At 32.9% G+C, this 11,904-nt stretch overlaps 1 protein-coding gene across 1 annotated transcript; it reads right to left on the reverse strand.

Moving 5' to 3' along the window:
• Nucleotides 1–2,431: 2,431 nt before the first annotated feature.
• LOC109169633 (ervatamin-B-like) lies at nucleotides 2,432–3,774 on the reverse strand. The gene is made up of 2 exons (XM_019318514.1): nucleotides 3,249–3,774; nucleotides 2,432–3,065 (listed from the first exon to the last, which is right to left on the reverse strand). Exons 1-2 carry the CDS (start codon nucleotides 3,688–3,690, stop codon nucleotides 2,476–2,478), a joined length of 1,032 nt encoding a protein of 343 aa, XP_019174059.1. The 5' UTR covers nucleotides 3,691–3,774; the 3' UTR covers nucleotides 2,432–2,475.
• Nucleotides 3,775–11,904: the final 8,130 nt, after the last annotated feature.

An 11,904-nucleotide genomic window follows, 5' to 3' on the forward strand; every position in this document is an offset into this window, starting at 1 on the left:
TTACCAAGTATTTGATATCCATTCCGATTCCGATTCCGATTCCTATGTGCGAACCAAACACACCCTTATTGTGCCCAAGTAAAAAAGTGCGAACTCTAAAGTGCACCACAAAGTGCATTTTGTGATACTTAGAAATTCAACTCAACAAGTAAAGCTTCATTACCTAGAATTCTAAAAGTTTAAACTATATATATATATATATATATATATATATATATATATATATATATATATATATATACTAGCATTTTGTACCCGCGATGCGCGAAAATTCATGCCCAATATTAAAACATTGATAAATACAAATAATTAAAAATTATAATTTGAATTATATATACACAAATAATATATGTATTTTGTACACACATATATAATTTATCATTCATAGAAATTTAATTAAAATATAATTAATTATTAAATTAATATATAATGATTTTAATAAAATGATAATTAAAAAATAAGAAAAAGATATGATAGATATAGGTGTATGGTAATAATGATGTGTTAACAATGTTAGAATTAAAAACTAACGGTGTTATAACGGTGTAAGGGTAGTTTTGTCTAATAACATTGGAATGTACAACATTTAAAGTAAAATGTACAAATTTATTTGCATACAAAAAGAGGGACATAAATCAAGGATATAACCTTAATTGAGGCTTATTATATATATATATATATATATATATATATATATATATATATATATATATATATATATATACATATATATATATATATATATATATGGGTTCCCGTGCGGTTGACCTTCTCAAGTGCGATTGTGCGGTTGTTTTAGGTGTGTGGTTTTCCTTCTTAAGGTGTGTTGTTTGTGTGCTTAATGTGAGTCAGTATTTATTTATATGTATGTATGTGGGAGCATTCATGTGAAAACCATTCAAGAGAAAATTAGGAACCAATTGTAGTTGTCCACCTAGAAAAATCTAACACATGCATTAGAAGTAATTATAGAAAAAATATAATGGCATTTTTATAAATAACTCAAATTTTAAAGCGTAATTAAAAACATTATAGAGTGCAATTAAGTTTGCAATAATTATAAAATGAACCTGTCTTTTAAAATTTTTAATAATTATAAAATTGACCCTGTATTTTTTTACCAAAACCCTCAATCATTGATTAACTTTGATGAACGATTGATATCAATCTTCACTCTTTACAGGAGAACCTTGTTAGAACAATTAGTAGACTGGAGATTATAATTTTTTCTTTCTTGAATAAGAGTTAAACTCTTGCCAAAGATCTTATGGTCAAGCGGCATGAAGTGACTCTCTCAAGTGGGAGGTCATTGGTTCCAGTCTCAGTGGAGGCGGTATTGACTCATTAGACTAACAGATACTACATGTAACAGGGTCAATAATATAAAAAAAAAAAAAAAAAAAAAGTTAAACTCTCATTTCAATTAAGTAATCTACTCTACAAAACTAACTATTGAACTTAGGATGCATGGCTATGCAATAGGTTGCCTTACTAGACCATTTCCTAAAATATTATAAAATCAAAAATTAAATAAATAATTTGGTACGTGAGGATTTAATTTGGTCAAACCTAAAATTGTTGAGTATTAAAATTTTGTTGACGAGAGACTTGGCAATTACATCATCTACTAGGTAAGAAAACTCTAATCTTTTTTACTTATGATGAAAAACTTTTCACACACACATTAAGAGACGATTCATGCGAAAAAAACCTCTCACATAAAAAACTGCGGACAATGAAATAAGAAATTGAAGATTAAGATCTTATCATTACAATACTTTTAAGTTTACAATGATTATAAATGAACTTTGCTCTTAAAAGTTTTCAATAATTAAAAAATTGACCCCGTATATTTTGTTTTACTAAATATATAACCATCAACTATTAATGAAGACTAATGGATGACTGAGATAAGATCAGTCCTCTCTTTTCACAAGACCTTGTTCTCATTTAATCATGCACCTATGTATATGGGCGAATTCAAATGAGAACAACACCCTCTGTAAAAGATACATTAGATCAATTTTATAATTTTTATAAACTCTCAATTTGCAATATTTATAGAAATGACCTTTCCCTTTTTTCCTTTATTTTTTGATAGTAACCCTCAATCGTTGATATACTCAAATGGATAGATCAAATCAGTCTTCACTTTTTGATAATTGAATTCTTCCCATAGTTGCTTTTCAGTTTTCACCTTTTAATTGTTAATTGATTGCTCTTTCGGTCCATGACGGCCTAAAACTGTTAAAACTTAACATTATATATATATATATATATATATATATATATATATATATATATATATATGTGTGTGTGTGTGTGAGAAATTCATTTATACATCATCAGTTTACAAATTACTATGTAACTAAATGATAAATTTCATGTCTTTCACAGTATTCATCTTATGCATATTAAGAAAAACAAAAACTAAAACAAAATTGAAGTCGCATTTAATTTTATGAGTCTTAAGATTTAAGCAGTGGGATAAGAAGCCCTGGTGTTAACGCCACAAACTCCATCACTATTGATCCCTCTGGCCATCCTCATATACCCATTCTCACCCCAACTGGTTCCCCATGAATTTTTCACCAACCAATAATCCTTCCCATCATCGCTCGTCCCGTACCCGATGATCGTGATGGCATGGCGGGACCCGGAGCCGCAGTCGCCGTTGTTGCCGGTGAAAACGCCGCTGCTGTAGTGGTGGAACAGTCCCCCGTCGAGCGAGATTCCGGCGGAGACAGGCTGGTTCGTGACGGCCGCGAGGAGGGACGATTCGCTGGCTTCCACCTCTTGGTAGCCCGTGATGGTGGCCGCCCGAGTGCCGAGGTTTTGGGTGTTGCAGCTTTCCTGAGCGCCCTCGTAGGGGTAGTTGGACTCCGTCACGAGGCCGCCGTTGTCCTTCACGAACTGGAAGGCCTCCGTTCGGATTCCGCCGCCGCAGCCGTTGCTGTTGCGGTCGCAGTCGAGGAGTTGCTGCTCGGATAAGGAGATTAATTTGCCCGTTCTGATTTTGGTTATTCCTTCCACCGCCGCCACCACCGCAAACGCCCAGCAACAACCTTATCCATAACCAATCAATAAAACCAATTATTATTATTATTATTATTATTATTATTATTTTGTGTTGCGTGTTTAAAAAGAAAAAAAAAAAAAAAAAAGAAATAACACTTGTGGCCGGTCCATAATTAAGCAATTAAAAAAGACATTTTTAAAGTGTGTAATAATGATTAATAGTTACATACCGCAGGTGCCTTGGTTTTTGATATCAGTCACAGCACCTCTCTCTCTCCAGTCCAAAGAGTTTGGAACTTGAGCCAAACTTTCATTCAAAAAGGATGCTGGTTTTGAAGGCTTTGGGAGTGGGGTTGACTTCTCTTCGTTAAGCAAGGTGGCCCGGAACTCCTCCTTAGTCAGATCAGTAAACTGGTTGATGCCAAGTTTGTAAGACTGGTTGGTAGCCTTGTTGAAATTTTCAATAAACTCCACATTTTCTTTGAAAATTCTGAACCGTTTTGCCCTCTCCACTTCATTTTTGTATGAACGCCCATGGCGAGCCATCCAGTTCTTATGGCGCAAGAGTAAGGAAGTTTCTTCCAAAGTACGTGCAGTGACTAGAGGTTCCCACGCCCCCATCAAGAAAAGGGTTGAAAGAACAACCAATCCGAAACGAAAGTTGAGAGCCATAGGAGATATATTTAGTAGTATATCTCTATATGTTATGGAATTAGTAATGTGTTATGGAATGAGGGATGTGCTACCGGTTTATTTATAGGGAACAATATAATCTTAAATTTCCTAAAATAGATTTAGGAGTTAATATAGATATAGGAAATTAGATGGTTTTAAACCCCTAAACTCCTAAAATTTGGATTTTGATGAATATAGGAAATTACATGGTTTTTTTTAATTAAAATTAAAGAATTCTTAATTATAAATATAATAATTTAGAAATTTATTTTTAGATATCAATTAGAATTCTTAATTATAATAGTTTGAGTAAAGGACCTCTTAATTAACATTATTGTTAATTAGAATTCTTTTACAGGTTAATTAACATTAATTAATAGATTAATCATGTAATTAAGTAATGGATTAATCCAATAATTAACTAATGACTTAATATTTGATGCATTATGTCAATTTACGTCCAGGTTATTAATCTTTCATTAATAATAATTAGATACATATAATAATTAAGTAATAAATATATTTAGGAAAGTATATACATTTTGTTAATTAGAAATAAAAGAAGTTTCCTTAAAAATACCAATCTTAGATATTTTGTAAAAAAGGACTCAATTAATATTGATTTTAATTTTTAATGATGTGTCATCTCTTTATTCTCTCCTCATTTACCGTTGGTGTATAGCATCTATACACCGACGGTGCATAAAATATTAATCCATTTTATTATTGTTAATTTGATTTTTCTTGTATAATAAAATTAAAAGAAAAAAGTCAGAAACTTAGCTGGTTTCCGTTTTTTTTTTCTTGGGGGGGGGGGGGGGGGGGGGTGGGGTGGGGATTAATTCTGACCCAAATAAACAAAATTTAGAAATGAGTTTTCTGGGTCAAAAACAATGTGAGATATTTTATGCAGGGTTGTAAAAATCCCGCCTAGGCACCGAGTAATCGGCGCCTAGGCGCTAGGCGCCCATAGGCCGTGGCGATTTCCGCCCTAGGCTCCCGCCTAGGAGACCGGCCACCTAGGCGCCCGCCTAGCGCCTAATTCAGCCGCCTAGCGTCTAACTCGTCCGATTACGCCGAGTTAACTCGTCAATTTCTGTCGAGTTAACCCGACCGACTCGACCTTGCTAATTTTTTCCATTTATATGACATATACATATAATATGACATATATACACTCGTAGACTAGTTTGATACTTTCAATCTTTGGATGATTGAAGTATTTGGGTATTTCATTTGATTTTTTTTTTTTAAATATTCTTTTGATGTTATGACTTATGAATTGTCATTATGCCATTTATTTGGATGTGTTATTTGATAAAATGTTGAAAACAGCCTCATTAAAATTGTCAAATTGCAAGTCTGCTACTGTTTTTTTTCGCGACCGCCTAGCGCCGCCTAGATTCCGCCTAGGCGCCGACTAGGCCGCTTAGGCGCTAGGCGTTGCCCGGGCGCCCGACTAGCGCCCAACGCCTACTGCAACCATGATTTTATGAAGATAAATTTGTGAACATAGAAGACACTATCAATCTATCATTATTAGTTTGCTAACTTATCTTTAGATTAGCTTGATCTAAAGTCTTAATCTTTTACTAAGACTATGTGGTCTAATGGTATCTGGGTTGAACTTCCATTTGGAAGGTTGTGAATTCAAGTTTCAATAGAGGCGTTATTGGTTCTTTGTGTTTCAGTAGCTCTACATTGTAATAGAGCAAGTAGCATTCAAAAAACGTCTTTATCTTTTATGAAAATATTAGCAAAAAATACAAATAATTAGAATGTTTAATTAAATATTAAGGTCTAAAAATATTTTATAGTTTATATGTTGTATTTTTGAGTTAATTTCAGTTTTGGTCCTAAAGTTATAGGTGGCAATTCACTTTAAGTTCTTTTTTATTAGGACATTCACTTTTGGTCTTAGTGTTATTGTGATTTGACCATTTTTGGTCATTTATCAACAAAACAGTTTAAATATCGTTAAATACAAAGGCATTTTAGTCTTTAATTATGATTTTTTTTTTTAAATATAGCAGTTCAACCTACTTTGTATAAAAAGAGATTGAAATGTCTTTGTATTTAACGATATTTCACGATTTTGTTGAATGAGGACTAAAAATGGTCATGCCACAATAATACTAGGACTAAATACGGATGTTCTAATAAAAAGAACTAAAAGCGGACTTTTACCTATAAATCTAGGGTTCTCGAATTTTAAAAAAAAAAAAAAAAAAAAAAAAAAAAAAAAAAAAAAAAAAAAACCTCCAATTAAATATTTGAACTTTAAAAAAAGTATAATTAGCCCATTTTGATATGTTATTGTAGGTAACTTTATTCCCTTAGAATGTCACATTCCCTTATTATTATTATTACGATAAATATTAAATTATTATATATATATATATATATATATATATATATATATATATATATATATATATATATATAATTATAAACATAATAAGTGTGAATGGAAGTTATACCCCTGATTTATGTCCGTTTTTTCCGTTAAGTTTTTTGTACATTATGCTATAAAGGTTGTACATTAAAATATTTTGGACAAACATACCCCTACCGTTATAACTTTCGTTATCTTTTCCACTATTGTTACCATGCACATGCATCCACCATATATTTTCTTATCTTCTTCATTAATAATAATATATATACATTATATATTTGAGTTATATGTTAATTATTACATAAAATATAAATATCAAATTTATAAAAATGATGATGATTATTATTATTATTATTATTATTATTATTATTATTGTTATTATTATTATTATTATTATTATTATTATTATTATTATTTAGAATAATTTAAATATGTAAAATCTAAATAAATTTAAAATTTTAATATAATGTATTAATATTGGGCACCTATTTTTTGCGCATCGCGCATAAAAAATACTAGTATATATATATATATATATATATATATATATATATATATATATATATATATATAGTTGAGTTATATATATTAACATATTTGAGTTATATGTTAATTATTACATAAAATATAAATATCAAATTTATAAAAATGGTGATGATTATTATTATTATTATTATTATTATTATTATTATTATTATTTAGAATAATTTAAATATGTAAAATCTAAATAAATTTAAAATTTTAATATAATGTATTAATATTGGGCACCAATTTTTTGCGCATCGCATATATATATATATATATATATATATATATATATAGTGCCCCGCACCACCAAAGCCTGCCATTTGGTCGAACGGGCTAAAAGCTCGCCAATTTGACAGATAATAAAACTAAAAGCTCACTCTATTGTTTTTGCGAAGCGAGGTGGACTAAATCCCTTTTGATACCTTAGTCACACAAAAAGAGCCATACAAATAAAAACCAACAAAAAGCCATTATGGGTAGGGATGACAATGGATCGGGGTGGGTCAATAAGGGCTACATTCATCACTCGACTCACCTTATATTTTCTCCACTCATCCCACCCCCACCCCCCACCTCGCATCACATGGACTTTTTCAAAATCAATTCCCACCCCACTGAATGCGGGTGCCCACCACTTATTATCAAAATAAAAAAATTTAAAATAATATTTCAATTATTTATACATACTAAAATTCACTAGTTATATTAAAACATAAAATTATAGAAATATTCAAATATAATAACTAAATTAACTACAAACTTATACTTATTTTACTAATATATACATGGTGGATCAGGTGTGGTTCTAGGCGGATTTTATACATAAAACTCGAATCTAACCCGATTCACCGTGAGTTTAAGTTTTTATGATCCATCCTAACCCACCACCCACTATCACCGAAGAAATCTTATTTATACAAGATGGATTCGTATGAATATCCGTGAAGCGGATTGAAATTGTCTTCCCTAATTTTGAGATGCTCTAATCAATTTGCAATTTGCAACCAACACCAACATTAATTAATGTATGTCCTATCAATTTCCATGGTAGAAGTACTTCTTCAAAGTCAATTTTTGTTAACATTAAATTAGATTTTCTCCCAAACTTATCTTTTACATACGTCTATTACCTAAGAATGAAGGCCGGCTTAATTAAGCTGTTTTATTACTAATTATCTGATTTTTACTCACGTAAACCTATACAATATTGTATTCCATTGTGAATTGAATGTAATGCAATATAAAACACGTTTACAAAATTTACACATGTTAGTACCAATCATTTATCATTACATGCCCTAACTAAAAGTTGTACTAGTTATCAAAATAAAATACTATCACGTTTTAATGATAAGATGTTGAACTTGACCCTCCAACCTCCATCCAATCATGGACGGAGCCAAAGGGGGGCCAGCTGCCCCCCCCCCTCCCCCCACCCCCTCCCCCCACCCCTCACCCCACCCCCACCCCATATATAATCTTTGTATGTATATATGTATATATAGTACATGTTTTTTTTTTGGTAAGGATATATAGTACATGTTTGAGTATTAGTATATAAAAACTGTTGATTGTTAATAAAGAATGAGTTAGATTAGTTGGTAGAGTATGTGTTTGGTTATAATAAAGGTCAAGGGTTTAAATTCTGTGGTTGGCAATATAGTTTTACAACTTATTTTTAATATTTAATACACACATACATATATTCAAATTATTTTATCAAATTAATTATGTTTCATATTTTGTTATGAATATTTTTATAAAGTTTTGATGTGTTATTTTTCGCTCATATCCCATAATATTTATACATATATTTCTTAGGTAATTTTTTTTAAAAAAAATGTCTGTTTTATTTTAATGTTTTGTCTTTACTGGAAAAAAAAATTTATGAATCCGTCCCTATTTCGCCCCCCCTTCCCCCCCCCCCCCCCCCCCTCCCCTCAACAGAATTCTTGGCTCCGTCCCTACATCCAGTAAGACACTCGATGTTAGAAAAGTTAGCTAAATATGTATTTACAATAATGGATGCATGGGTCAAAGGATAACACTTACATACCATATGTTGTAGGGATCATTTGTTAGATACAATCGTGACTTTTTATAGTCCCAAAAATCAATTTTTCATTCATGTGAGGATTGTTGAAAATATTAGCTAGCTAAAAATGACATTTGAAACAATTTTTTTGTTAAATGGGGTATACTTATGATTTTGGTTGGGTCAAAGTGGTCGGATCCCAGTTCTCTAAAGTGAGAGATTTAATTTGTTAAATAATACACTCAAAAACAAATAATGAGTGAATGAGAAATTAATTTTCAAAGTGTAACCATGAAGTTGGAAAAATTATAGTTTTAAAAGGCTTTTAAGTAGTATTTGCCCATATTGGAAAATCATATGTGTTTGCATTAATATATATACAATTCAACTTTTTAATGAGTTTGAATCGTATATTATAGATATTCTCTCTCGCATGCAGGGATCGGAGGTGGGGGCTTGAACTCGTGTACACCCTCGATACCAAATTAGCAGCATAGATAAGCTAGTAGTTTCTATTGGTGTGACTAAATTATTCTTTGGAATAGTAATTTTAACCGGTGATTAAATATTTAGCTTCATTCAATAATACACTTTAACGATAATCTGGGAGGTGTGATTGAGTGAGAGGGACTCATCCATCCTTAATCAAAAGTCAAGGGTTCGATAATTGGCTTTAAGTATAGAACAACCTTAAATCTCCAGGCCAGCTGTAGTCACTGTGTCCAACAGTGAAAATCCTGGGTACAAAAAAAAAAAAAAAAAACAAAAAACTTAACGATCAGGTTGGTCCTAATTGGATCTGATGTAATAATCTGAGGAACCTAACCTGGGTACCAAAAAAAAAAAAAAAAAAAAAAAAAAAGCTTAACGATCATGTCGGTCTTAATTGGATCTGGTGTAATAACCCGAGAAACCTAACCTCGTCGTAGTTGAAGCGGAAGCAAAGTTGATCTCCAACCATAATTATCGTTAGCCATTTTTGTCCCATACTCAAACTACTTAGTAATCATATTCAACTTGTACCACTTAATTTTAAGTCCTAATATATAATATATTATATGGAAAAATCATACATAAGGTATATAAAAAAGTTGTATGTAAATGGCCCTAAGCAAATGTTAATGTAAAATTATATTTGAGGTGGTCAAAAATCATGATGTTGAGATGTTCAGTTAAATTCAAAGAATTTAGGCTAAAGTGTCATCCCGCACCATGAACTATATCGGATTATTCATGCCGCACCCTGATCTTTCATAACGTACTTTTTGATCCATCTACCATTATTTTTTTTTCACCTAGCACTTTTTACAGGTTTTCCAGTTATGAAAGTGACATGGCACCGGTAATTGCTGATGTGGACATTCTTTTTAAGTCAATCCTCCCAAATTTAAATATAATAACTAAAATATTTTGAGTATTCATTCGCTGCCTACTCCGACTTGGCCAAAAAGGACGGGAGTTCTTCCTACCGTTGCCGGAGCGGTTGTTGCGACTGGAGTTCCTCTACTGTTAACGCCCCATCGTCTCTCCTCAACAAATCTGCATTCGGCAACGACGAGGATGGTCTCCACCTCCCCTGCGACAGTCGACAATGAGGACCACGTACACTCATATACAAGAGGTTTCAATTCAACTATGACTTAATGATGCTTTTGGTTCCGATGATTCCAGAGACAATGATGCTCATGGTTATAAAGCGAGACCGAATAGTAGGGTGGAACTTGGTGATGAGTTAACGCAGGCAATGTTATATTAGGTGAAGTGCCTGGAGTTGAAGTTGGTGATGAGTTCTAGTATAGGGTGGAACTTGCTCGTTGGTATTCATCAACTATATCAAGCAGGCCAGGTATAGATTCAATGAAGCATGCTGAGACTGGAATGACAATTGCAGTTAGTATTGTTGCTTCCGGAGCTTATGTCAATGATGAAATGGATGATCCTGATGTCTTGAGTGAGATCGGAATTGGGAGTTGGCTAAGCATGGCGTTGGTGAAGATTGTGCAGGGGGCCACCGGTGACGGTGAAGGAGGGTGGCTTTGAGATAACCTTAATCACAGCAAACTTATTACTTTTACTGGATTTTGGGTGAGATAAACGCCTTGAATTATGTCGTGTATTCATTTGTTGCGTTGTATTCCAATATTGGAATACAAGTTTGTTTTGTATATAATTAAAAGATAATTCAAAATTGAAAAACAAAATTAATCAACTAAAGAATTAATTCAATCTCATCATGGCAACTCAATTATCATATGATTACGATGGATCATATTTCGCCATGGTTGTTCGCTCGAGTGTTGCTAGGCATAATTTTCTTACTATCTTCCATAATTGGAATGCATGTAAAAATGCAAAGGCACAACGTTCATAGTCTATTCCATTATTGGCAAACAATATAACCTTGTTTGGTATATAATTAAAAGGTACTCTAGATAGAGTACGTTTGTATGGAGGTTGAGCTTGGGAAATGTCTCGGCTTTGGAGTTTAAGAGCGAGAATAATTTGGGTTTTGAGTGAGAGCAATTTGGCCTGCTTGAGCTTACTGGGAAAGTCATGGTGGTAGCAATCATAAGCATTTTCTTCGTTGTCGCCTTGGTGTTCTTGATCCATTTTTACACCAGATGGTTGGGTCGCCATGCGCCAGACAGCAAAACTGCCGACGCTTCGACTTCCCGGGAGGTTATCAAGAAGAGACTAACGCCATCGCCGCCCTCAGCCGGGGGCTCGACCCTTCAGTGCTGAAAACAATCCCAGTGGTTAAATTCAATCCTAAAGAGTTCAAAGACGGTGGAATGCGAGCTAATCCTGATTACTGGGGTGCGGAGATAGCAAGGCGCGAAGGGGAGAGGATCAACGGCGGTATTCCTGATTACTGGGCTTCCTCCTCTGGGCCAGGAAGAAGGACAAAGCCACCGTGTGCGTTGTTTCGTAACATGACCGGAGCAGACAAGGTGTTAAAAGAGAAAATAAAATTAAAAAAAAAAATCCATGTCAGCATTTATTACCTGTAACCTGTAGGTAACCTGTGAAATTTGCTAGATGAAAAAAATATATTAGTTTATGGCTCCAAATATCACTTATTAAAGATCATGGTGCGGCATGAATAATCAAAAATGGTTTAGGGTGCGGGATGACACTTTAGCCAAGAATTTATTCCAAACTTATCGTTTAACTATATTACCTAATTATTATGCAATCGTTATGCGTTGGACCCGTGTCCAGCATGGGCACTGTTATCTCCTTTTTTTTT

The sequence above is a fragment of the Ipomoea nil genome, unplaced genomic scaffold (genome assembly GCF_001879475.1).
Source record: "Ipomoea nil cultivar Tokyo-kokei standard unplaced genomic scaffold, Asagao_1.1 scaffold3316, whole genome shotgun sequence".
NCBI lineage: Eukaryota > Viridiplantae > Streptophyta > Magnoliopsida > Solanales > Convolvulaceae > Ipomoea > Ipomoea nil.